The sequence below is a fragment of the Ciona intestinalis genome, chromosome 3 (assembly GCF_000224145.3).
Source record: "Ciona intestinalis chromosome 3, KH, whole genome shotgun sequence".
In the NCBI taxonomy this organism is placed as follows: domain Eukaryota; kingdom Metazoa; phylum Chordata; class Ascidiacea; order Phlebobranchia; family Cionidae; genus Ciona; species Ciona intestinalis.
In genome coordinates this window covers 4498443-4526386 of record NC_020168.2, presented here as the reverse complement: position 1 = coordinate 4526386, position 27944 = coordinate 4498443, and the positions used below count along the sequence as shown (strand labels likewise).

The window sequence follows — 27944 nt, the reverse complement described above, 5'->3', positions numbered from 1 at the left end:
TCCGACGGTTAAAGTCTTGCTTTTAACTATTTAACTAATTTGTATAAACTTTTAAAGAAGATTAGGAAAGTCTTTCATTTAACTTTTATTTTGAAGTATCGGCGTAGAACATAAACAACTTTCTGAAAACACTGGAAATAATCAAAAATGGAAGGTAAACAAAAACGCGGTAGGAAAAGAGGCACGGGAAAGGGAATAACAGATTCTTAACGGAGGTTAAAATAATATGGCGGATACAAAAAAGCGCGAAGAAATCTTCAAGATCGACGGATAATGATCGACCATAAATAAATAGGAAGTGTGGGAAAATCTTCGGTTGTCCGCCATTACTTTTGCTCAACTTAACAAGCACCATGTATTGTACACCTAACCGAAGAGACATCAAGTCACTGATGTAAATGAATAAGTTTACGACGTTAGACGTTTCAATGACTGAGAAAGAGAACAAAAAAAATCGTTTTCCTCAGTTGTGCTCGCTGCGATATACTACGTACTGGGTTTGCAAGGATAATAATAATGATGGTGAAAATGTTCGTGCCTATGCGTTTGCACGTTCGGTGTTTCGCCCGCTGGTCGCTCGTGTGACGTCACATTCGTTGATGACGTCACTTTAGGAGTGTTGGGGATAGATGACCCGGGCGGAAGGGTGCTGGCTCGTAGGTACCCATGGTGGGGCCTGGCGCCTACCGACGGACTCTTCTTCTTTTTCCGTAACTTTCGCTTTTTCGGATCGACTTTATCGCTGGTTCGGTTCCAGTGCTTTTCCGCTGTGTTTTCATCGGAAACGTCGCTGTTGTCCAAAGCATTTTGTACCGTGGGATTGGGGGCATGATAGTGTCGGTGTACCATGCGCTGGTCATCAAGCTTTGGGGATTTTAAGTAATTCAAAGCAAGCGCGTGTTCTACGTGGCCTTCTACTCTTTTCTCTGTACGGTCAGCTGGTTTCGATATTGCGGCCACGGCTTGTCTGCTCAGAGGCTCAAACATTCGAGACATGGGTTCGGTTACTGATTTGCAACTCAACACGTGACCATCGTCGTCACCACTGTACTCCGAGTCCGAGTCATCATTCGTGTATTGCATTGGTTCACATGAATTCTTCCTTTCGGATTTTCGCGGAGTCTCATGTCCGCTTACGTCATGCACCTGTGCGTGACTACAGCTGACGTCATCATCTCCGCCAGCACGTCGAGCGATCTTCGCTTGCTCCTCGCTGTTCCTTTGGAGTTCACGCAAGCGTACGAACATCGCGTCTTGAAAGCTTTGGTCGAACGGTGACTGGTATTTTCCGCTCTGAGATCTGACGTTGTGACAGCCACGACCGTGCCGCCGTTGTCGGCTGCAGCAAGCGCCGGGTTCATGTGGTTTTGACGATCGAGACTTTTTCGACCGTCTGTGTAGCGGTAGGGATAGATCCTCTGTGTCGTCTTTAACCTGAACGTCATTTCCCCCTGGAATTTGTCGATAATGACTCGATCGGTCGCCACTCTCCGTGCGGCCGTCCTGTCCCATTACCTCCCGTCGCGCGGTGTCGCTGTTAAGACTTCTGCAAAGAAAACACGTCGGTTAAGGATTAAAACATAAAAACAGACAGCTTCGTAAGGTCAATAAACAACAAACTAAGAGCTGTTTCAGGGGAAGGCGAACAGTTCCACTGAGAAAACATTAACGTTGTCGACGAAGTTATCTTTCGTTTAATCTCCACGTATTTTTCAAAGGCGAGATGGCACAAGAAGATTACACTGCGCACCTCTCTTACCGAGTTGAAACGAAGTCTGCATTAGCCAGCATTTGCCATCGCAATTCGCTTACACTGAATTTAGAAGATTAGACCATAATTATATAGCAGCCCGCAGCGTAGGACGCAATCTATTGCTCCGGTGAAAGGCGGCGCAGGACAAACTTAATGACAAAGAAAATACAACTGCGACTGACAAAAATTGCGGTGGCTGTTAAAGTGCCTACAATTGCTGGTTCGATGCTTCCGCCTTTGCTAGCTTAGTTCCGAATAAAAATATAGATAAAGCAGAGATACGCATATGTACACCACAAATCCATTATGTAGTTCCGTTTTATGGGACCAGTGATGCACAGTCGAAACAAAGAACTCTGTAAGCCCAGTTGTGTAACACTGGTTTGTTAACCTCACAAGCAATTGCCAGGACTTGAAAAATCAGGTGGCAGTGCTTGAGAGAAATGAGATTTTCTGCTTGTTTAGCGAACTAAATTCGTCGGCGGACCGATCGCCGTGAACACTGCTTGCTAATGGGAAGTCGTTCGCACGTCAAAAGAGGTCACGACCCCAGGTCACGTGACGAAAGATTACGCTAATCTTTTAACCGGGATGTCGGCACCCTGTCATTATACGAGCAACGTATATTTGTTTGAACTTCACTGCGTATGTTATTAAACTCGGCGGAATCCCTTTGAGCGGCTAAGCGAGCCAACATAAAAGGTTTGCTTCAACCAAATTGCAGTTTGCAAATCGTTCGCTATTGATGCTAAGTCTGAGTAATATGTCGGTTTCGGGAAAGGCGAATTTTTAACCAGAGAGCATTCAGGTAGCGAGCGTGATGGCAAAGTGCCAGTCGGCCGCTATTTTGGTTTTGAAGTTTACAGGCACCCAAGCCGTTGTAATTGCGCGCCTCGGTTTTTCTGATGTTTATCGGTTTGTGGGGGGCGCATGGGTAACCGGGTGTCGGGGGCCGCGGAGCACAGCGGGTGCAGGGAGACGACGGAAACCGGTTGCTGCCTCCTGTGTCGGGCGGCCTAACTGCTGCTTGAGCGGTTTGGGGGAGCTTTCTTTGCGCTCAATATTCATTGAAGCGAGCTAATGCTTTCGGTGCATTACCTGAAACTCGTGCCCTTGACTTCTTCGCTCTTTGATCGCGGAGTGTGACGTAATGAATCCGTGACGTCACAGCCGTCACGGAGGCGATTTTTCATCCTTGGTTCCGGAGTGACGGACACTCGAACCCGCATCCTCTGACCTTGGCACTTCTTCACCGAAGTGTCGACTACGTCACGTATTGACGTCATCAAACGACGAATTTCCTGCGAAGCAGATATTGTTAATACAGTAGAAACAACAAACTGTAAAAGTAAAATACCCTTCTCCTTATAGTCGAATACGATGTCGATAAGATAGTTGTTTTGTTTATTTTGTAGACAGTGGATTACGAAATAAATAGCTACGAGTTCCAGGTCTGTTAGTTACTGAAGCCGAGTGAGTTACCTACGAGCCTGATACCGCCTGCTTCCGCGAAGCGTCTCACTGCCAACAAAAAGCTGACGTAACAAGATTGACGTCACATACATGGGTTCAATTAGGCATGGCGAAAGCGCTGTTTTGGAAATCCGCCGATTTCGCCCTGGCGGAAAGAGAGAGCGCTGCCCGATACTGCTGGATGCCTGACCACTGGTTAAGCTCAAGCTTAATTCAGTAATAGGATTAATGGCGGTGGGAACTATTTCGCGAATTTCGCCTGAGATCAAACCGTACGTTTAAAGACAAACTAGAATGTATGTGAATAAACATTTCAAGAGAGTACGTGTCATTTAACATTATTTCCAAAGTATTTAAGCTACTAGAATGCCATCACGTTCGGTTTTGTAACAACAGAAATAAATTCCACGAAAGACATTCAAAAAATACTGCGGTTTTAGACCAACTCGAAGAACGGGAGCTATTAAACCAATTACGTGGGTCGTGTAGAGGCGAAACTAATAGCTGGGTCTAGATTAAAGCAAGATCGACGAAATTCCGCCCCGATTTCAGCCTATTACTGTTCATTAAACGGAATTTAGGAGTTACGGGTGCTCTGTTGCGAGCTGGGTCGGTTTAAGCCTTCTCCTGTTGCGTCATAAAGCGTGCTTGTTGCTGCGTTGTTGTGTCACAAAATCCGTTAAGGAAACCGTGCAGGTAGTTCCGTAGGTCGAGCGGTGATAAATATCACACAATACCGTATGTTTCGTCACGAAAGACTACCAGTAGACAGAGGGCAGAAGCTTCGTTGTGATAATGAAGTCTAAGTCGGCCCCTAAATACCTAACCACCATATTGAGTCTGCTGTACACCTAATCCCCGCATGTTAGCGCTCTGTGTACCGTTCGTTTGGGGCTCAGGCACGTATTCGACCTTTCGCCAGCCAACTTTCAAGTGGTTTAACAGCCCGTCACGCCCCACTGGTCGCTGATTACACCATTATAATAAGCTGAAAACCGACAGTCGATCCTCCTTTTAAAATGCCGCCGCTTCTCGCTTTGTTAGCGCTGAGCGGACGATGACAACACAAAAGCTCGAGTGGGGCACAGGGAATTGAAGATACACATAAGACTGAAAGTATTAATTTTTAGGAAACTAATTAAAATTTGACCGGTTTTGTGAGCACGAATGGGGGCTGTAAAAGAGTGCTGCCGGAAAAACGTTTTGGACGTAAAACCACAGCGATTGATGGCACCATTCGTTTAAAAATGGAAACACTGCACACTGGAGCTGTTATAACTGCCACCGTATGAAGTCTAGGTATTAAAAAAGTTTCATTATGTTTGCACACTGCGTATTGATCGCAAGTAAAGCGCAGCGAAGTATTAATGAAGTCAGAAAGGTCATTGTCCTGGGCGGAAGCGATTCGGAGGTAAGTAATAATATCCGAGCTTTGATCCAGCCGACGCTATTCTGTGACATTCTAGTCACGTGCGCGGCGGTCTGTTTTGGACCAGAAAGTCGAGTCGCATGGCGCAAAATATGGAAATGACTAAAAGGGTTTAAGGGGTTGCGGGACTAATCCGTGGCGGCGGAAAACTGATAATTCTGTAAGCGAATAGCTCGCTGCCAAAAGCGTACAATGGGTTAACAGCGGGCGTGTGTGAAATACGAAAGCGTCATCAAAGCCTGGACCACCTAGCTTCTCCGGACTGGCTAATCCCGGTTATCTAGCAACGGATGAATGTAGTCGCTTATCTCAATCGCGAAACAACAAAAGAGGATCCACAGGCTTACAGTCGGCTCCAGAAAACTCAACAAAAAACGTCATTTGTTCGGCAACCGTCTGTTAGTCGCTGCTACAACTTAGAAAGCCATGTACTCAATTGAAAAGATAGCTTTTGGGTAATGAGTAGTGGCATGAATATTCCAAGACCACGCGAGCAGCGAAGTGGCGATATTTTAAGTCAAACCGACGTCGCACGCGTATACAAATTATAACGAACGCAAAGGTGTGTATTTGTATAGTCATTTTTCGGGCAAAACAGCTCGGCGGTCCCTGCAATTACATGGGCAAACAAGGCGGCGGTCGGGTTTTTAATTATCGCGCGGGCAGCTCGAATAGATGCGATGCAGAGATAAAAACGCAGCGTAACTGATACTACGGATTAAACGCAGCGTAAGCATGATGCTGGTTAGGTTTAAAAACATAAAGCGGTGGATTTCGGCGGTTATTGAAACCTACAGCTTCGGCGAAACAGCCACTGCTCCGCATTGCCACCCATGCGGGCAGGCAGCTACAAACCAAACTAAAAAACCGCTGATATAAAGACAGACTAAACAAGGACCGGCTTACGTCTGATCTGTCAGAATATTTTAGCTAAACACAGCTAAGCCAATTACCCTGAACCGATTGAATATTTCGGTTTTGAAACCAGAGGTTCCTTGCTTTGGGTTACAGCGCTGACATTTAACGTTCAATTGCAATATAACAAAGGCCAGAACCGAGTATGGAAACTAAAGATTCCAACGTACCTCGTTTTGATTTAGATTTTCAGCTTCAAATAAAGTCACAGTGATGTCGGTATTCTGCAACAAAAATCAAACGTTAAAAACATGCTTTTTGATTACTTTTTTATGGATATGAATATTTACCTCCGTTTCCGTTGGGTCTGATTGTGACGTTACTCGGGTGACGTCACATGCCGTTTCTCCTTTCGAGTCTTCGGATTCGGTGGGCAGGTTTACTGTAAAGAAAATTAGATCGAATTATTGCGGGAAGTAATTTTTGTTTAATATTTCGCCCACTCCAAAAGCGATGACGGGCAACTAAGCCAATCCCCTTGTGACGTAACAATAAGGTTTGGTTCTTGAGAAAATTTAAATATTCCCATCAATCATTACGTCATAGTGTAGGCGTTGTTATAAACCAACTAATCCTGTAAGGCGCATGCGCGGAATGGCGGAAGAATGGGGAAAGACAGACATGCCCACTGCCTTTAGTAGTCTAGGAAATAACCTCGTCTTTGCTGGTATTAAAATTCCTGACAATCAAGTAATGATAAACTGCGTGGTGCTGTTGCGTTTAAGGGCGGCCTAAACATAGGGTTGTTTCCACGGAGATAGTATGTTGAAATTCCATAGCTCATTGTCCAGCGCGTGGTTTTTAAGTATTTCGAACTTGGGCGGGAATTGCAATTGTGGCGAAACAATGCTGGCGCGATGATTACGATGACGAACGAGCACCTCTTTATTCGCACCTGCCCCGCGAAAGTGGAGCAGGCAGCGTCGAGCGCTGATTTTCAAGTGTTGCCAGGTTATAACAGGCCCTTAAATCGATGCTCGACGGTCAAAGGGCGCTTCGAGACGCTTATATTGGAAAATGGACATCATTTTATACGATATGACGCACAAAACAATGGACATCACTGACTGAATTCGCCGGCTCGGTGTCCGGTAACTAAAGAGATGAAGAAATTGAAGCTACCTCGGATCGAAATTACGAAACAAAATAGAATAATCGTCGAAATTGCGATGAAACTGCCCCGCTCTGTGGGAATTATATTATATAAGCCAATGAAGCGAAAGCTATAACGTTAAAGTTATATACACGTTCGTAAAGCGGCAATGTATCGTGTTGCTTTGATTTCGATATGAAAAGATGTTTCGTCATAAAAAAGTGGAATGCAAAGTCTTTCTGTTATGAAATTTATATCCGCTCACAGTAAGTAAAATGGAGGCTCGGGCAGCGCTTGAAGAGATCAGTGGCTTGCGTGAACATTGCTGTTTGAGTAGATTGCTCCCTCACGGCCACATGAAAGAGCGAGCTTGTGAGTACGTGCGCGATCGACTCGACACTTATCGGCGCGGAAAACTTCATAAGACTGTGGCGGTTGTATTTGTTGGCCCATCGACCGGAACCGGGGTACGGTAGAGAACTAGCGGTCGGGCATAACCAAGAAGACGAGCGGGTTGCGCAATTTGTCTTAACTTATGTCAGAAATGATAACTTGGCTTACAAAGCTGATGATAAAGCGGCCACCGTTATGGCCGACGATTCTGAAGAGGGAAGTTCAAATTTATAAACAATACGAAAGTGGGACTGAGTCATAACCGTATGAGCAGTCATACTTCATGCTCACAACTACCGCTGTAACGTTTTATAAGCTCATGGAAAATCGCAAATTACATCCAATTACGAAGCTGACTAACAACCGGTAACAAGCCATTAGCTTTTCGGAGTTCTGAACCATTAATTCCAGCAGTATCGGTTCGAACTCGCACAAGGGGCCGTGCAGGCGCGCTATAATTCGTTTGTGTTTTCAATTTTGAAACGTTGGTGGCCTACTAGCGCGTTTCAGGGAACACCGACAACATAGAGAGGTCGCAACACAGTGTAGAAGCAATCCATCTTATCGGCCAGACATCGCCACCCAAGCTGTCAGGCTTGTTACCATTTTAACTGGACAAAACATGGTCGGGCGCCGTAGCGCAACAAAAGCAGGGTGCGAGTTTCGTTGGAACTTAACGTCACCGCATTTCCGGGATCACGCTAAGGAATCAAAACAGCGTTGGTGGCGTCACAATTACGTTGGATACGTCATAATCACTTCGCTACGCTTACCTGTCGCGAAACGTGAACTCGCCCTGAACAGTTTCCTGCGTAAAAACGTGATGGGCTGTTTCGGGACGCGGTATTTTAAAATATATACGCTCCAGTTCCCCTGGCAACGCGCGACAGCGACCAAAACACTCCGGGAGAAAATGCCGTCGTGGCAATGACTCCTAACACAGGGCATGCACATCAAGGTGAAGCGAGACAGCCTTGTACTGATGGACGTGTTTACAATACGAACGAAGTCTCGCACCAGATGCTGATCAATCGAGCACGACAGTTTTAGAAACTGTGGAGATCGCCGTGAAATTTCTACACCGAAAAACCACACGTCCAAATTCGAGCTAAGCCGCGTTTACGATTTTCGGTTTTCGTCTGTCCTCTGTTCTGTGCGGCGAGCGGAAGGTTCAGCTGCGCGGAGTTGTAAAGATGTCAGCAACGACTCGGTAGGAATCCAAGCTTTCCGGTGCCATGACAACTAAGCGAAGATACCACGGATATCTGTCAACGGTCCTGGTAGCAAGCGCGTGGAAAACAGCCGATTACGCCTGTTTTTCCAGTCTTCGCTTGCCCACGATTACGTGCTAAAGTAATGAAATCGCCAGCTGTTCTCACAAATAGTTTATACTTAAGTTTTACGACAAAAAATGAGTATTTTGCAACCTGTTTCCGCATTTAAAAGGCAATAAAATTTTAAAGCAAAATGTCAAAAAACAGGCGTGGTACTGATGCTACAGAATAGGTTACAACTTTACACAAAGATAACATATTTTATTTACCTTTCAAACCATCTTTATGTGAAAGGATGCATTCAGAAGAATCTTGTCTTGGATTCTAAAAATAAAAAGAATAAATGTTATACAGTGATGCAAAAACATTCATAAAAATAACATTAACTATTTCAAAAAGGAGGCGTGTTTTGGAGCTGACACGAAGTCTCAAATTAAGTAGCTTGCTAGTTAGACCAAGAACAAACAAATAAGCTGTTAGTCCGAAAGTCAATATATACAGCGTAAATAGCGAAGGTTTGTCACAACGTAGTGAAATCAACACTAAACTGTGGTTGCCGCTTTCGAAAGTAAATAAACGGCTATTACCGAAGTCACAAAGAGATTGTGCCGCCATAAATGGCGGTTTATGACAAAACAATATTGACCTTGCGGGCTGATTATGACGTAATAGATTAAAGCTATTATTTGACGGCTGCGACGATCAACCGAAACACAACAAGAAAAAATGCAGGTGGTTCTTTTTTGTAGAAATACTACAGCCACAAATTCAAAAGCGGGGCTTTGATCTTCACAAAAATCTATAAAGACCAAACTTGAAGCAATTGGAAGAGCTAGTCGAGTGTCCTACAAGATGGTCGCTCAACATTGCTTTTATGTGGCGAGTGCCGCAACGAGTGCATAGTTGACATAAAGCGATGAATCAATTCGGCAACTGAAGTGTCAGATGCCAGCTTTCAACGCGCTACGTAATTGAATGTACGCAAAGGAACATTCAGTCTCGATCTGACCAACGGAATCATAAGTAAGTTGTGAGATCTCGGTTACCAGTCCCACTGCGCCGTCCTGTACCCCCTTCGATCCCGATAAATTAGAGAAAGCGCTTGTACCAAACTGAAACATCAACCGGGCTTAAACTTGCGTCGAACCTTCGTTCAAAGTCGACGCGATACGTTCGAACTGGGCGCGACCCCTCTTTATTAATTCGGAGGGGTACAGATCAGAGCTGTGGTTCGATTTAAAAATAAAACGAATAAGATGGAGCAATCGCAGGGGACTGGAGTCGTGACATTCCAGAGCCTCGTACGTATTTCGTGATTCGGATCAGTCGTTACAGTGTACCGAGCAACCGACAGGGGGAAAACGTTTAATGTGACGAGTGTTCAAAGTTTGCACGCAGACGAGGGATGGGCTATACGTCGAAACGTGTAATGAATGTACTTGCATGCATTCTGCCCTGTGTTAAACACAGACAAGATCCAGTCTACAAGTGACGGGGTAATCCAGGTCACAAAAGATACCGGGAATGCTGTGAGCCTATTCTGGAAGATGGACAAAAATAGATGTCGCTTGTATCAATCGATCAAGCGGAAATGTAACAATACATTGCCCAGTATGGGGTATAGGGCACGCTGGTAGTCACCACTGTTAACTCAATACAAAGGGGAAATTGAAGGATTTAGCGGCCCTTTATCAAAGGCCTGGGCAAATAGCGGCCGTATTTGAACCCAGAATGTCTAAAACTGTTTGCTTGTTGGTGTGTGTGTGTGTACGTGTGGTGTTTTGCGGCGGCAGCTTTCGTATATCAATTTGTGGTAGTATGGGGAAATTGGTAACTGGGCAACCAAATTGCGAGTCCATAATTTCGCGGTCGCACAATTTACACATCGTGGGTATAGACACGCTGGTGGCAGTAAAAGACGACCGCAATCTTGTGTGTGATCATGGCTGACTCCACAGTTACGTACGGCGGTAATAAAGTTTAATGGGGCGATTTTAGGCCGTTTGTGTGTGGTAAATGGCGCTAATGGGTAAGCAATAGGATTCTACTTGTGTCGTGTGTGTGTAGTGGCGTAAGGAACAAGCTGCTTTTGAATAATTCTAATTTCACGCCTAAACCTGCGAAACATTTACAGATAACGTTTCGAAAATAAACAAGGTAACCGCGAGCGGGTATATACGGCGCTCAGTGATCGAGGCGTACACGACATGGAAGAGCAATTTTGAGTGGCGACCCTTGGCTGAGATTATTTAGCGCGCTGAGTTATCTCAACTGGCGCAGTGAATCATTGGGTAATTGCTTCGACGAATTACGGGATCAGAAACACTTGGATCTCAAATGCGGCGTCAAAACGCTAACTTCAAAGGCGTTTTGATGCGGATAATGACATAACAAGCCTTTGCGTTGCTTGCGGGCAAGTCTAGCGCAGCCGATACTTCCCTGAGAGTGAACGGAGCGACACTCGTTTGCCACTAATTACAGGCATAAACACGAGGCTACTGCTCGCTGTCGGCAAGCTGCGGTTTCATTTCTCAAGGCCGATTTGTGTAATGGATTGAAATAACAGCGCTGTGTCCCAATTAACCCGCGCGGTCGTTCCGTCTGTTGATCTTGCCGGCCTAACTAGGCCCGGGATTGTTTTCTGGCCGATATTACATCGGCGGCGCGCTGTCGTCTTCGGATAGACAAACAATATACCGACCAGATTTGAGCGGCTCGGCGTAATGGACCGGATGTTCGTATCGCTGGCCATTAAAGTCTATATGGGAGCGCTGGATAAATCTCATCGAGCAGAAGCAGACGACCACTTAGCCCGGCGAACCCTTTACGCTTTCAGCTGCATTGTGTTGCTGGAAACCCACTCCGAGACCAGGAAGCGTTGTCTACTATAATACCTGGCGGTACTAAGGCACTCATCAGGTTTCAACGCGTTGTATCGACTTAATCCATGAAGCGGTAACACCAGCAAAGATCAGGAGACGCCGCGCTGTTGTCAGTCATAACACATTACCAAGCATCGTCATGTTTCAATTGATTTTATAAGGCATCGAATTGTTTGACGCGCGATCGTCGGTTCGTGTGAAGAGCGAATGAATATTGGCGACCGGTTCGAATACAGGGGCTCTGTCGACGCGATAGACAATGGATCAAAGCGCGGGGTGTGAGATCAGGTAACGGGGTGCTTCGTGTTCCACTGTTGTGTAGAAACAACCCATCAATAGATAAGGAAAGTTGGTAGGATCAGTTTGATTCTTAATTGATCGGCAATGAGAAGCTCTAAAGCCCGGACTGCCTTGATTAATGTAAACAACGGAAATTATAGCAAAGACCCCACGCCGCTCTCGAAACACTGAAGCTACTGTTTCCCATTTGCTGTTTTGGCTTATTAATTTTCTACATACATGGAACGTGTTCCATAAATGGGGCTGTAGGCTCCCTCCAAACCTGCGCGCGGTACCGGAAGGACCGTAATAGTAAACTTGAAACTAAAAACAGCGTCACCGCGGTTACGACTGTTGGATCACAGAGCCAATTGTGAGGTGACAATAGGCGGTTTGCAAGTGGAGCCGCGGCGCTTAGACCACCCATCACAGTGTCTTAGTTCAACCGTTGTAAAAACCAAAATGACCCGCAGTTCAAGCCTCGGAGTTTCGCCTCTGTACAAACAAGTGTGAAAGTTTCCAAACGACCATTCCGATTGCGGAAATGAAAGTACTGCTGTATGGAGGGATGACTGTCCAGTATTATACTTAGTTGTTTATCTGTTCTCGATTAGCGGCTTGTATTTGGCCAGCGGACGCCTTCTCTATATTTGAATTCGAGGGTCCTCGGTGCGAAACGTTTATGGAACTGGAAATAATATTCCGGTCCGTCCTTTCGAGGGTCACTCGCGCCACCAGCGAAACGGAATGGAATTCCACCGTGACGTCACAAAGCGAGAGGCCCGACGTCACAAAAGCGATGCGAAAGTTAGAAGATCGCGTGCAAAACCTCTGGATGGGGCCCAGCAAGTCAACGCTGGGCTTATATTACGCCACTATAGAAGCGGGCAACCGAACAGCGAAAATAATTGCACGTTAAATCGAATCGCAGTGTTGCCGGTTGTTTGTAAGGTATGGACGCAATTTGTATGTTGCCCGAATACGGCAACACTTTCGGGAAGTATACCCGAAAAAATAGCGAAGGTTTTTCACAACGTAGTCATACAGCAATAGACAATACAGCAATAGTATTGCCATATTCTAACACAAGGTGTGTGCTTCCGGATTTATTTTAACATTATTGCGGAATTTACTTTTTCTATTTTTAAAACTTCCCGGTCAACACTGAAAAATTATTTTCGCTTGATGTAGTGAACCGAATTTTCCGTTCTGTTGCCCAAGCGAGGCTGACTGTTTATCCTGCGGCCCGCGTCCCCTCGAAGTTGAACAGTGACTAATTCCGCACATTATTACGCAATATTTCACAGAAATCACCCAGCCGGTGACACCGTAATAGGGAGTAAGGAATGTAAATCCGACGTTTTATGCTCGTAATGCTGTCGGTCCCCTTTGATAAATGACTGGCAAGAAAATCGCTGTAGAATCTAACCCGAAAACCCAAAGTTAACTGTTGTTATATAGTTCTGTTGCCTAATGGTTAGGAAATTGAGTTATAACTGCTATATAAAAAGTTGGTTAAAAGTTCGAAGGGCCAATTGAGTTTCGATAAAGACCTTTGATTAGATTTATTATCGAGACTGAATTACTAAGTTCAAAAATTTCCAATCAACGCTAATTTTACACGAATACGAAGTTTCAGGCTTCGGAATCTGGCGTTATACACGACCACTCTGCCGCCGAACATAGCGATTATAAATTAGCAGATTTTACGCTCCTTAGGTGCTCTGAAAGCACGCCACATCAAAGGCAAGGCGGTGCTTATGTACTTGATCGCGCACGCACTGATCACAGACCGAGTCAGTTCGACATGTCCGGCACTCTTCCAATTGTTTCTGGTCAACGACCGTAACTTGCCTTTAATACGAGACCACGAGCAAGATGAAAAGGCGACAATTGCTAAGCCAGATGCCCTCTTCTAGCTTTTGTCTATGTTATGGCAGCTTGCTCGTTGGCTCGAAGACACTTGCGCGATCGCGGATGCGTGTCCGATTTAGCGAAGACAATGACTCTGGTTATTGTTATTGCTAGCGCGGCTTCTCCACGTTCAAAGATGGCCATTGTTGACACAACAATGGCTCGCGCAACGTCAATGAATCGCGTACCGGCAAAAAGACTTCAAAGAATTCAATTAAGTGTCCGGGTTGCACAGTAAAAACCAGACCCCGTTTCACTCAATAAGCACATTTCAAAGTCACCACTCCAACAAAGCAGATCCGCACACAGGTGTCGCTGGTAATAAAAATTGAATTCCGCAACTTCCCGGTAGCACCATCGCACTTCAATAAGAAGGAGGCGGCTAATAAATAAAAACACACCCCAGCAGCAGACTCCCGCATCGCAGCATCCTTCTCATTAAACTCACTCGCGCAATTTGTGTTGTATTTTTAGCATGATTTTAATGAATCAAGCGGGTCCAAACGTGTGAAAATATATTCGTGTACAAAGCTCGCGCAGGCGCGCTGGCACTGCGCATCCCTGTAAACTGCCCCCCAGAGTGGCCTTCTATCAACGTAGGGCAAAAGCGCAGGATATCAAAGCCCTCGACGGCGGTAAGCATCCAAAGCGGCTGGGCGAGGTGCGGACAGACGGTTAGCGGGCCGTTCAACAAAGGAACACTCGGCTGGTTAACTGTCCTAGATGGCCCTCAGCGACACTACGCAAACAGAGTTCTACAAAGCGAGCTCGGGGTGCTATCTCTACTCGTGCCCAACACTCGGTTTTTCACGCATGCGCGGGAAAAGGACAAGATTTCTAAAACCTGCGGATCTATCAGCAATAGTGCGGCCCTTCGTCATTGCCGTGTAAACATAGCGGTTGTTGAGTTTCACTAATTAACTGTAAGTTTTAAACTGCTTATAAGCGAGTTATTGTAAAAACTTACCGGGGTTGAGGTAATTTTGGGGGTTGATGACGTCATCGACCGGTTCTGTTCCTCGTGGGGGTCCAACTTTTTTCTGCAGGGGCACGCATCGTTGCACCCAGTTTTGTTCTCTGAAACGCTTGCAGGGCCAACTCTTGCGGCAGGACTTGGACTCCCTGGATATTATGTAAATGGTATTTAAACTCAACGTTGCAAGGGAGAACTTCTGTGGGACCACGGTGCGACTCACGGGACATTTGGCACGTTTGTACAAGAGACCGCGCGGTTGCGGTTGGAACTTAATACATAGGCGAGTCTCCGATCGTGGATAATACAATAGCGATAATGTGAGGAAGACAAAGGCTTGAAAAGGCAAGAAGCCAATAGGAAAACGTGAAGACAGAGGCGAATTAAGGAATCGCCTTATATTAACTTTTGTGAATTGGTTTAAAGAAGTGTTTGGTTGCGTAAAGGGGGAAAGCGCCATTCCTAAATCAAAACGCTTTGCGGTTTGTTTCATAGAGCGACACTTCCGAAGAGTTTATTGTTCGGTGTAGTTTCTAATCGTGGCTTGTTTAAATTTTTCGGCGCTCTCGCTAAGACTGTGCAAACAGTGCGCGCGTTTGTAATGCCACAGTGGTATTTGCGTGAATAAGCTGCCGTGCCGCGGTCGAGGCAACTTCATATGCACATGGAGGGCCATAGCTGAGGTCTGGGGTCACTATGAGATAAAGAGCGGCTTGCGTGTTACCGAAAATGTCATGCGCATATTTCGCGCATGCGCAGAATAAACATAAACAAGTTAAACACGTATGCTACTCTGTTTTTGAACAACAAGTGTGCCGTGAGCTTTTTATTGAAAGCTTAAAGCAGCAATTATAACGTCTTCTTCCGCCGCACACTTCAACATACAAGGTATACCGGTATTCACATTTACAAAGCGAACGATCGAAAACCAAGCAGTCCGAAACCAACCCATGATTAAGGTTAATTTGCAGCGGGTGAATATTAGAAGCTTAAAAACAATTACCTTCAGGATTTAAACGGTTCTTGCTCGACCTTGAAGACATTCCTGCAGAGATAAAACAAATTTAAATAAAAAGCAACGACTGAAACTGTTTTGATGAAACTGTGTCATCGGTTAGTCATTAAAAGGGAAATCCGGCATCACCAAATTACACGGCGCAATAATATCTTTGCTACGGTTCGAATTATTGTCTTAGCCTTTTGTGAGCTGTACCAAAGTGACAAAGGGCTCCGTCATCTAATTGCGGATGACAAGACCTAATCGTAGTCGATCGGTTAGTTCAGAGGGGATCTGTTTATTTTCACGTAAGGTTTCGCTTTATTTTTTACCTCTTTTTGCCGCGGATTACGGTGAGTACTCACCAGTGTTCCCGGGGGATATTTTTTGCTGCTACATTAAAAGTACAGAGATAAAGCAATGATATATACTGTTTCTATGAACCATCATTGTTGGGAGTTTTAAAATGGAAACACTGCTTTTCATGGTCCGGGCGCGCGAGTGAGCTATTCTCACTGGTTTGGTTACGAGGAGCCTGGGGCATTGGCCATTGATGTGGCATTATTCCGTCACAATGCTGAGATAACTACAAAGCAACGGTTAAACACACACCCCTTCGAGCCGTTTGTGTGAACTTCGGCTTAGAAGTCGAGTGGTAGCGCACGGGTACGTGTGTACGCCACTTCGCCTGACGTTCCGCGTTTGCACGTCTCCATACAGCAACCGTTATTACGCGGATAATGCAGAATTGTAATCCGCGGTGGCTGCACGTTATTATGATTGACATGTTCCTATATAGGTTACGAGGCCAACGCTAGGTTAATGTAGAACTTGGGGTTTTTCCGATATAAACGTACCTCATCTAAAACAAATTAGAACTTGAAACTCGAAACCAAAAGAATGCCCGAAAACAAAATTCGTTCGTAAACTGACAATTACCAAGATGACTGCTCGTTATATGATAGCTATTTTATTTATCCATAATTCAATTTAATTGCTGACACGTCATGAACAAGTAGTACAGATACGTCGTGTCTCTATACAATGTAAACTAATTACAGTTAAAAGGGATATGGTATATTATCGTATTGTATTTATACTTACGTCTTCTTAATCGGGGTTTGCTGTGCTTTAATCCCATATTTTATCCTTATAGCTTCGTTTTGCGCTCTCTTGTTAATCAGTATTATAAATCCATCCGCTAACGGAGGCAGCACCAACCTTCATTAGAAAAATCAAAGTCTACACTATGGATAAAGACATGTTAATTTAAATTTGTTAAACGCAAAGTTGTTTCAACTAACTGACTCCGTACATCATTGTAATAAGCCGCTTTAACTAACTGCCCGCGTAAATTGCGAAATGGAGGAGCTGCATATTCTGCGTGTATATGATAAGAAAGAAGGGCGTAAACTGATAACAGCATTCCAGAATGCATTGTGACCCCAGACATTCGGTACACTAAACGTTCGTTGATTATAACGTTCTGTATTCGTTTCTTCATAGCATTTTAAACATTTTACCTGGAGACCTAAATGTATCTAATGTGATACTTGATTCAATAAATACTCACTAAAACTTCGTGTTTATGTCTGAATCTTTCATCGATCAGACTGCTGCCTACAACTTTGATGCTGAATCGAAATAACCTTGAAAAACATTTACTTTTTCACAAGGCATGCTAATGAATGCTATTGTAACAGATTAGAACGCAACGAAGAATTTGTTTTCCCATGGAGATTTCAAGGCCAAGGGCTGCCCTTGACATCAAAGAAAGCGTCTTGATAATTACTAGCGCAGAGCTGTCTGTCGAAACGGTACTATGTGCCTGTAGTGCTCATGAAAGCAAACCATGCACGCATGTTCTCTTGCCAACTGCCGTAACTCAACTGGCTGACCGAGCAGATCTTCTCAGAGAAAATTAATCCAACTCCGAGGGGACCCAACGCGAGATTAAGGTCACGCTTCGCTGACTATCGAGGACGGTAAGCCGGTATTATGACGTAATGTTAGCATGACGTAAAGATAATGACGTCGGAATAACGTCATTTCATTGTTACACCATTCCTTCATGATTCTTATAAATTTTCTTTATGAACTAAACACATATTTTCAAAGGTTTCTGAAAAGTATGTTAAAACTGCCTAGAAAGCTTCACATCTGGCCAGCTGACATCGAAAACTGATTTCCCTAATTCGGAAATCAATAAAAAGACAGTGGGAAAACTGAGGATGCTCAGTGCCCGCCTTTTGTGCGGATTAGCCCCTCAGCTGGAAGCAAACGGGAAAATAATTCTTCCGATGCAGCTCCTGACAGGATGTTCTTAAGAGATATTAAAAAGTTCCGATTAGGAAACTATCTGTATAGATCTGATATATCTGTCAATTCGGAAACTCTGTTCTTGTTAAGCTGCTTAACATAATACAGACCGTTCCTATTTTTGAACCTTATGGGTCCTAAAAGTCGTAATACGCTTCCCAAGCAGGTGCCTGTGGTTTTATTTGAGCTCGATACAGAGTCCTGATTTACAACCGGCACATGGTTAAACACGACGAGCCTGCTGAAGCTTCGGACCGGCAGATTATCCTGACCTCTCTGTCGTTTGCTCAGTAGTAAGCACGGCTATACTGTGCTTGTACATCGACGTTTACGGTTGATAAATGACCGCGCGGCAGCAGTTTAAGCGCTGTCGATTACGGCTTAAATCACATTTATTCCTTTGCATCGTACGCCTAATCCAGGCGGGCTTACCGTACTACGACTTTTATTTATTTTTATATCTGTATGCAACACAGCCAAAGAAGATAATCTCAGGATTTCGCGAGTTTCGGCCAAAACAAACTTCCGATCTTTTCCTAACATTTTCTGCGTATTTTCTGCTTGCTGTTCGTTAAGTTGCGGGGCCATTTCGTCCGCTATACCTGCCTCTTGACTCTGTTGTTTTCAACTAGGTTTTGTTTCAACATCTGCGGCCGCCTGGGTCTCTTTTCGCCGCAAGTTTCATTGTGCGGACTCTAAGCCTGCCTGCCTCGGGCCCCTCTCGCTTCGTTAAAATCACACGCCCTCCGAGTCGCTTTCTTCTCTTCGTTTTTCGAGCGAGCGCCGCTTCTCTCTTTCGTTTCCTCGCTCTCCTAGCAGCGGAATGCGAGATCAATGAAGCCGAAGACCCCTTTGATGTTTCGCTGGGTCCAGCGCACGCTCTAGCACACACACGGCCGCCTCGCGTAGCGCATTCACGCAGCGCGGGCGATTAAAGGGAAATAGCTGACAAAGAAAAACGCGCGCCACATCTAAGTTGAACTTCCGTGGTAAACAAGTTATTCCGCACCGCTTCGACCCGAACTACTCTGTCTTAATTTTGTACAACCAACAACTTGAATAAACTTTCACAATCTGCCATCCCGTCGACCGAAAACTTGATTTTAAGAGGCGGGAACTTTATTACGGGAATCCCGATAAGAAAACATGGACCGCTTGTCGCAATTAGACCACTGTGTCCTTTGAAGGTGAAGAGGTTTCATATTCATCATTATTTATCAAGGATTTCCCGCTTTAGTCGAGTGGATATCTCGTCTGATTTAATGAAGCTCGGAAAACCTAAAACCAACACCGGAAAACACCCGATTGATAAAATTGGATGGCTCTTGCCTCAGTGTTTAGCTGTTTTTCAACAAGTATTCCACGAATGTACCATCTTATACTTAACCGGTGCCATAAACAAGCTAGTTACTGCCGGTACGATATCACTCGATTTCCCGGTCTGTACTCTGCTTTGTTAATCGTTTATCGGGCAATAACCATTAACAAAAGCCGCTGTGTACATTTGAAGCGTTGTCACATTGTGACGTAACCAACGTCGAAACTGTAACAGAAGGCGGCGGCTTTGAAGTGTCGGCATCACACCCCTAAAAAGGATTTGTATAGCATTATTACAGATCAAAGCTAACCCGGCGATTTTGCTTGGCCGGCCTTTATTACAGATGTAAACAGAGTAAGACGCTTGGGATCCAGTCTCCCTGGTTTTCACCATCAAACCTGGGCGACAGATACCCGCTTTGATGTTCCTCGCCTGTGATAAAAGTGCGAGTTTAGCGGTCGAATTTGAGATTATTAAATTCAATTCGCGGCTTTCCATTGACGATTTTACGACCGTTACAGTACTGGCCATAAAACCCAGGAGAATTTATACACGGCATCGATAACAGGTTTGCGCTGTTTTATTGCGCACTAGTCGTGATGAATGACTGGAATTGTGGCCAAGATCACAACTCTCGTTTCGTAATCGCTCTAACCCATGACGTAATCGTACTGACGTCACACAGAGATAAAAACACGAAAGAATCCAAATTGATAAAAACTAAACCCATGTATTACAGCACGACGCAGATACTCACATTCCCAACACATAATACACGTCTGTATATTCCATTCATTTCACACGGTTTCAATTTTTGTTGGCTAAGAAATAGCGTTTTCATTGCACAAAGCAACGGCGCCAACTAACGGCAAGGTTTTTTACACATATAAACTATAATCCATATTTGGCGCTGTACAGATAATAAGAATATATGCAATTGTATACAACAATAAATACAATGTATAAGCACATTACTTCGAAATAGATAATACAAAAATATTAAAGTTGTTAATATACATATAGCAGGTTGGGGTAAGACATGTTTTTATTCTCAATTATCGTCGCATTTGGTAGAAACAGAGAACATTTACAGAATTTCATAACCGTTTACTCACGACTGTAAAATAGTGTCGTTAATTATTAAACACCCGATTAGGAAATAAAGGAGTATTATGTGCTACGGGTCACATCTTACCCCAACAGTACTATGTGAGTTTTTTGTTTCACAGCCTTTTTAATATGTAGGCCAAGGTGATATAGTAGGGTGGGGGAAGATGGGACACCTTTTCATTCTATTTTCTCGTCCCTTTTGGTAGTAAAGAAGAGCATTCAAAGAATTATAAAACCGCATCCTCACGACTCACATAGATCGTTGTTAATTGTTTAAAACACGATTAGGTTATTGTAATATTATGTGCTAAAGGTGTCCCATCTCCCCCATCCTACCATATATAAAATGCGAATCATTTTTGTAGCTTTTATATAGTGGGGTGGGGGAAGATGGGACACCTTTAGCACAAAATATATGAATATCCTGGTCGTGTTTTGAACAATTAACGGTCTGTGAAAGTCGCGAGGACAAGGTTTTATAATTCCTTGAATGTTCTTTGTTCACTACCAAAATGTACGAGAAAATAGAATAAAAAGGTGTCCCATCTCCCCCCATCCTACCATATATAAAATGCGAATCATTTTTGTAGCTTTTATATTTCTTTCTTTTTTACACAAGTACGTGTCTGATTTGCCGTTTTCTCATTATAACTGCTACGGATACGAGCAGGGCAGCGAGAAGAAAACAACCCAAGATGATACCAGTTAATGTAGCTTCGCACTGAGACCTCGAGTAAGAACAAAAACCAAAATGAACATTTTTGGTAGACCCCCTCGCATTAGGTGCCTTGGAATTTGGTACAACGTTTGGGGTAAACGTTGTAGAAGAATTCTGACCAGTAGGTGTACTTAGTGGCGTACTAGTTTGATCTATTAAAATAAGAGTGTCAGTTCACACCAATGTTAATGTTTTTCAAGTTGCTACAATAAAAATCCTTTCCTTTATGATACCCAACTAAGCTATATAGGGGGCCATAAATATATAGTAAGGTGGGGGAAGATGGGACACCTTTAACACATAATATACAAATAGTCTGATTGTGTTTTAAAGAATTAACAATGTGGAAGTCGTAAAGATACGATTTTATAATTCTTTGAATGTTCTTTGTTTACTACCAAATAGAAAGAGAAAACAAAATGAAAGGTGTCCCATCTTCCCCCACCCTATGCGTGTATAAGTGTATTTAGAGTTTTTATCTGAATTTTCGCTTTAAATTTCTGCCTTTAAGGGACTCATTATAACGTGACTAAAACGTGACCGACGACGTACCAGAAATTTTGTTAGTAGTTTCCAATGCAGTTATGTCATTTGCAGTTGTTTCCGAGGCGGTTGTTTTCGCGACTGCTGTTACCGTGGAAGCTTCACTAACTATTGTAGTTGAGATTTTGACTGTAGTGGTTGTTGTAGTTGGTACAGTGGTAGTTGTTGTGGTGGGTACTGGTGTGGTAGTAGAAGGCGGGTCTTTTATGCAAGATTGCTTTGTAACTGGGTCGTTCCAACTGTACCCGACGTAACAAACGCAATTGTCGACGACACATTTAGAGTCAGGTGGGCACTCATGACACGAACCTGAGTAATAAGTGAAAATGACGTGATCGAAGTATAAAGTTTACTAATTTCATACGATAAGGAAGTGCTAACTGACTCAGTCTTTTTAGCTATTAAAACGTGGATTTTATAAGCAAGACCAAAGGACAAAGACTTAATCTAGTATGCCATAGGACAAAGATCTAGTCGTATTTTTAAATACCAACACACTCTGCGACTAAACAGTCACTGTTAGAATACAATACACAGTAAAACGGCAGCTTGTAATATCTATAGTAGGACGGGGGAAAATGGGAAACCTTGTATTTTATTTTTCTTGTCCCATTTGTAGTAAACAAAGATCATAAAACCGTATCCTCACGACTCCCATAGACCGTTGTTTACTGATTAAAACACGATCACAATATTTGGTTCTTAATCTGTTCTTAATCTTCCTCACACTTCCTACATCTAAATTGTTTAAATACAATATTTAATTGCGCCAAACAGGTAAAAATTGTTATATGCATTAGGTTTAATTACCTTCAACCCCAATTAAAGAACTGAGACACAAGACGAAACTGAAAGCTGGCAGGAACAGAACGTTCATGATTTTTGGATTTAAAATAGCCTACCTTATACAGCAATATTCCTGCAGTCAAAAAACTAAAATGTAAATGGAACAAAATATCAAGAAAACAACAAATTTTGAAACAATAATAATGTATGATTCAACTCCCCATAAACAAGTAAATAAAATAGGCCGAACACCTATATTGCAATGTTTCTTACTAAACAACTGATTCACATACATACTAACGTATCGTAAAACCGAAATGACGCAGCCGATAGATCTGTCGAAACCAATATATGTTTTGTGCGAAGCATAAGAATTGTATATCCCCTTTTTTCTGCTCTTTTACTGCTTGTGCTTCAATTGAAATGATATTTACACTGAAATGAAACTGTAACATTTACTCAAAACCCAGAGGAACTAAAAGCGACAATTCGGAAAACCCTTACCAATTTATAAGACGAATAAAACCACAAATTGAATTGGAATCCGCTGAAAGAGGGACAAATTTTCACTTATAAAAAGGAAAAAGGGTAACGTGTCGCTAATAAACTTAACTAGATAACCTCAGAACACGCAGAATGCACTCGTTTAACCTCCTAGCTATTGTTATTACTCTGACGTATTGCCACTCAGTCTTATCCAGTAGCGTGTATTGACTGCAGACACTTTACTTACAGATAAAACACAGATTAGCTTATATTTAAAACACATAAATACTGGAATTCGTATAGTAGGGTGAGGCAAGTTGGGACACCTTTATTAAATAATTTAAATACCCTGCGGATTGTGTTTTAAACAATTAACAACTGTCCATGGGAGTCGTGGGAATACGGTTTTATAGTTTTTAAAATGTTCTTTGTTTACCACCAAATAGGACAAGTAAATAGAATTAAAAGGTATCCCATCTTCCCCCACCCTACTAAATATATTTCACCGAAAATGGCATCATCAGTCTATTATACCAGTAAAACCTTTCCACATTTTTTTAGCTTGTAACGGATACACCTGTTTTCCGTAATCCTAACTACCTCTTATGCTTCATATGCTCAATAAGTATGAAGCAATTTAAGTCAGACTGAAATGGTTTCCTAGAAATCGGGTAGGTTTGAACGAGTGGCCAATAGCTGTGTAATAAACATCCTCATAACGACGCGATCGATTGAAATCACCATGATGCAGAAAACATAAGCTTCGTATTGCTGGATCTATTATTATTTTGCTTGCTTACGTAAGTCTGCACTCACAGTGAACCTTTTTAAGGGAATTTTTGGCAAAAATTCTAGGTACAATGCGTGTCTCGTAGTAGCACGCCTCACTCATATAGAATTAAATGGAAATAGATAGTTAAAACGTACTTTCCAGTTGTACTTGTAAAGCACCCACAGAACACATATAGGGTAAAGGTATATTGCACAAAACCGACGTACAACAGTTTGTGGGTTATTAATAAAATAATATAACCTCGTTGCTGAATTAATTTTTACATTCTAACCAAACAAAAACGAATTTTAAAGGGTATTCAAATTAATTCATTCACTTTTTTTTGCTGCCATGATCAGAAAATGTCACTTCCCAGACCTTTAAACTTGAGCGATGAAATCCCCGATTTCTATTTTAAAATATCGGACGTCATTAACCCGATACAAGTCGCAAAACAAGTTGTTGATATCAATAAATATGCCAATGCTACAGCTTGAGCTCGGAAAATCACCCGAATCACTCAATTGAGATTTTGGATCTAACTTCCGCATTTTCCTAACCGCGTTCACATATGACGTCAATGACACTCGGTTCCATGGCAACGGGCTCCACGCATCGGTGCACACAACTACTGACCACTTCGTCTAATAAACCGTGTACCACGTTCTCATCGGCCACGAAACGCCACAAGTAAAGTTGAAGGTAGTGGCAATCTACCTAAAAGTTAAAAATTGGAAAATGTTAAAATAAATTAAGCAAAAAAATGTGAAAAACACAAAAAAAGCATAAAATTCGGAAATAAAAAAATGGGAAATGTGAAAATAAAAAACACTCGCGTTATAACAACTGTCATGCGTGGATAAATAAATTACATTCTATCCTAAAGGAGTCATACCATTAAACAAAGTTATCTCGTCAAACAAGGGAATAAAACAACAAAAAATTGGCAAAACGACGGTCATTAGACATATTACATCCTATAAATATAAAAATCCGACATTTCCTAAAAAATAAACCTGTTATCATAATCATTAAAAACAATCAATATCGTGAAATTTGTTACCTGTAGTTGTTGCAGACCAAACTTTCCAAAAGTTTTGAGTCTTACACATTCAAGTAAAGTCTTCAATGCAATCTTCACAATCCCTGTCATTATGGAGGTTTTCGAGAATTCCACTGCTCCGAAGACATCCACTCGTTCCGAGAACAGTTTCTGGATGTTGCTGAGGAGACTGTTGTCCATCGTCGAGCTGCAATGAAGAACAATGTAAATCATGGGTGAGCAACATTCGGCCCACAAAGAAAAGTTGAGCAGCCCCGCGAAGCAAGTTACATATTTTTCACTGAATTTATTTAATGTGACAATAAATTTATATAGCAGTTTTTTATGAATTTATGCGTTCGAACTTCCTATTTCTTCAAGAAGATAACTCCTTTTGTTTTTTATAATCCAAGATTTTAAAGTTTGGTATTGTTACTACTGTTCTATTTTATATGGGTCAAGTCATACAGCAGGTCATGTTATGAAGCTAAGGCCCATTACCCTGTACTGCTAATGGTTACGTGTGTGTTCTTGAACATAAAATTTAACAGCAATTACTTTAACCCAGTGGTCTATTACAAATTGCTAAAAAACCACTCACAAAATCTTTCACAATTGTAAAACCTACCCATAGGTCTTGCTACACTGAATAAATATTAATAAACCACAAATATACATATTGGATAACTCATGCGCACATAGGATGTATGAAACAGAACGCTCGTATTTTTTAATCTTAGATGTTGGCCCCCCAGAATAAAAAATTTAGGTTTATTACTTTATTAATAAAATGTTGTTAAAATTTTAATTGATTTAAATAAATTTTGAAAAATAAAAGATTAATTTATTCAAAAAACGTTAAAATAATAATTTGTATCAAAAATTTAGTTGAACAATTAATTTATTCAAACAATAAATTTCGTTAAAATATTACTTCATTCCAAAAAACCCGTTACAATATTTATTTATTCAAATTAATTTCTTTAAAATATTAATTTACTCCAACAATAAATTTCGTTAAAATATTACTTTATTCCCAAAAAAATTGTTAAAACATTAAGTTACTGCAACAATAAATTTGATTAAAACTCACCTAGCAGCATAAGCTCCCCAATGACTTCTATCTCGTTGTCTTGAAACTGAACTTTGATTAAAAGGATGAGTTCGCTTGCTGCTGTCGCTACTACGAGCTTTTCGAATTCCTTCCTCATATAAAGAACCAACCTGGAAGAAATGGATATCGTTTTAGATCCTTCAGAAGTAAATGTCATGTTTTTTGATTACATTTAACGTTTTGCAACAATTGTTCACATAATATATTGCTATGTGAATATTGAAAAAAATAATTCAAGGTGGCTGTACACAGTATCCGGAATTCGTCCGTTTTGTCTGTTTTGTCCGGTTTCGTTGCCGCATGCGGAATTGGACACGGGTTTGCATACGACTTCGCATGCGAATTCGCACGCCGGATACTGTGTACAGCCACCTTTAGACAGGTTTAAAAAACAGTTTTTGTTTTATATTAGGCAATTTAATTGTTTTTTTTTATTATAGACACTTTCAATCCTCATTAGTTTTCACAGTCATTTTTCTCTTTATAAAGAAAAATACTTTGCTAAACAAATGATGGAGAATGAAAAAAAAGCTGTTTTAGATAGGTTTAAAAACAGGTTTTGTATTTTAAATTAGCCCTTCATTATTTTTTACATTTCTTTTAGACAAAACAGCCTCCTGAACAAAAAGGTAGGGGTAAGATAAAGTGGAAATAGAGTGTGCCATGTAGCTTAAGAAACTGGTTGAAAGATTAAAGCTCGTCAAAATAACCTGTTGATCAGTTTGTGTGATCTCTTCCACCACTCTACGCATCACTGCACGCACTTGTCGTGGTTCAACGCTTCTCAACCAATCACGAGCCTCAATGCTGGTTCGAATCATGCGTGACACCGAGACACCACTCTGGTGAACGAAACCTTCCAACAATTGTTGTGCCGTCTTTCCCATCTCAGCAGTTAGCGATGTGACCTAGATGGTACGAATCGGTTGATATCTGAGGCACCCGGTTCAAGGCTCACTTGGGTGGCTTTTACTCAATGTGTGATTGGTTTTAAATACTAAAGGCTTTGCTACAACCTATTGGCTGCTAGTTCTGAGCCGTTTAAGCTTTTACGTACTAAGATAGCTATAAAGTATAAATTATATATGTTTTTTGCACAGATTTTCAACTTTTAAAAACCAGTGCAACAAACCTGTCACACTAAATATACCAATCAAATAAAACCTTGTTTTAATGTTGCATGTTATATAGATATCTCCAAAAACACAACAAAAATCAGGTACAACCTTGAAAGGTAAATATAATTAAACAAAAACATGCTACAATAGTACATAAACAGTAGATATCATGCATTTTAAAATAAAAGGAACTCTAGTTCAACTGTTATAAAAATGTTTATAAACCATAGATTAAAAAAATTCTTCTTACCAAAACTAGTTGTACTGTAAAAAAATCTTTTTTGTCTAAACTTCCCATACACAGTAATCTACAAACCTCAGTTTTACGGTCCTTGCTTGCAATAACAAATTGTTCATCCGTTAATGTGAGGACGTACGCGACCGTGTTCTGCTCAAAGTCTCGGCATAATCTTGATAGTAGAAGAAGGAGGGCTGGAGGGGGAGTCCCTGAACGAGGACCACCAGAACGATCGCAAAATTTTAACAAAGATCTGTAAAATAGGTTGGTTGAAAACTTGGTTAACTTAGATATGTTTGTTGTATAAGTGAGTCATTTATCCATTTTTTTAACATAAATTTTTTAATTAAAAATAACTTCATTAAATTTGTTGTATAAGTAAATTTTTTAACTATTTTTTTGTTTTTTTAATAATGTTTTATAAACTTTTTAATAAAACATAAGTTTATTAAATTTGTTGTATAAGTGAGTTGTTTAACTATTTTTCGTATTTTTATAATGTTTAATATATTTTTAATAAAAAATATAAATAATGTAACAAAAATTATTGTTTTATAAATTTTTTAAACAATTTTGATGCCTGTCATACAATATGATGGCCAGTTTTAAACTGTACATTACAGATGTACAATATATACAAGGTATAGTTACTTCAAACTTATATGTGGGATATGATATCAAATATTTATATATTAAAATACTCACTCGCTTATATATCGAAGAAAGCTCACGATGATAACTTCACGAACATCATGGCTGCTGAACTCATGACTGTGAAAAAAAAATATATCTCACGATTGTGATACGCAGTTGCCAGTAATTAACAAAATATGTCCATTTGACTGGCAATGCCACAATAAAGTCACTGATTTTTAAATTAGAAACAAAATTACAAAATAAACACTCTTACATACTATGCACAAAATGTGAAATCGTATCCAAAAACTGGCAACCAAAAATAGATTAAATAGACAGTTAAGATACTTACCCAAAGTAAGTCATGGA

The 27944-nt window shown here is 41.7% G+C and overlaps 3 protein-coding genes across 4 annotated transcripts in view; all 3 read right to left on the bottom strand.

The window, feature by feature from the left end:
* Positions 1-69: 69 nt before the first annotated feature.
* LOC100175654 lies at positions 70-16624 on the bottom strand. Its single transcript, XM_002121544.4, has 8 exons — positions 16480-16624; positions 15382-15423; positions 14373-14527; positions 8600-8654; positions 5861-5952; positions 5741-5794; positions 2852-3054; positions 70-1546 (listed from the first exon to the last, which is right to left on the bottom strand). The coding sequence occupies exons 1-8, from the start codon at positions 16514-16516 to the stop codon at positions 487-489; spliced, it is 1698 nt and encodes a 565-aa protein (XP_002121580.1). The 5' UTR covers positions 16517-16624; the 3' UTR covers positions 70-486.
* A 3098-nt stretch (positions 16625-19722) lies between these two features.
* LOC104265530 (integumentary mucin C.1-like) lies at positions 19723-22337 on the bottom strand. Of its 2 annotated transcripts, XM_026833762.1 has the most exons (4): positions 22194-22337; positions 21393-21692; positions 20717-20992; positions 20638-20683 (listed from the first exon to the last, which is right to left on the bottom strand). In XM_026833762.1, exons 1-3 carry the CDS (start codon positions 22258-22260, stop codon positions 20733-20735), a joined length of 627 nt encoding a protein of 208 aa, XP_026689563.1. In that variant the 5' UTR covers positions 22261-22337; the 3' UTR covers positions 20638-20683; positions 20717-20732. The 2 variants fall into 2 exon arrangements, with proteins under 2 accessions (XP_018666657.1, XP_026689563.1); XM_018811112.2 differs by having other exon boundaries at positions 19723-20992.
* A 1234-nt stretch (positions 22338-23571) lies between these two features.
* The window catches only part of LOC100181549 (vacuolar protein sorting-associated protein 51 homolog), a 7721-nt gene continuing 3348 nt past the window's right edge, over positions 23572-27944 (bottom strand). The window contains exons 9-15 of the mRNA XM_026833674.1: positions 27928-27944; positions 27645-27710; positions 27018-27192; positions 26294-26491; positions 25563-25693; positions 24491-24677; positions 23572-24144 (exon numbers count right to left, since the gene is read on the bottom strand). Coding sequence (XP_026689475.1) covers positions 23983-24144; positions 24491-24677; positions 25563-25693; positions 26294-26491; positions 27018-27192; positions 27645-27710; positions 27928-27944 — 936 coding nt within the window. The 3' untranslated portion in view covers positions 23572-23982. The remainder of the gene's footprint in view (positions 24145-24490; positions 24678-25562; positions 25694-26293; positions 26492-27017; positions 27193-27644; positions 27711-27927) is intronic.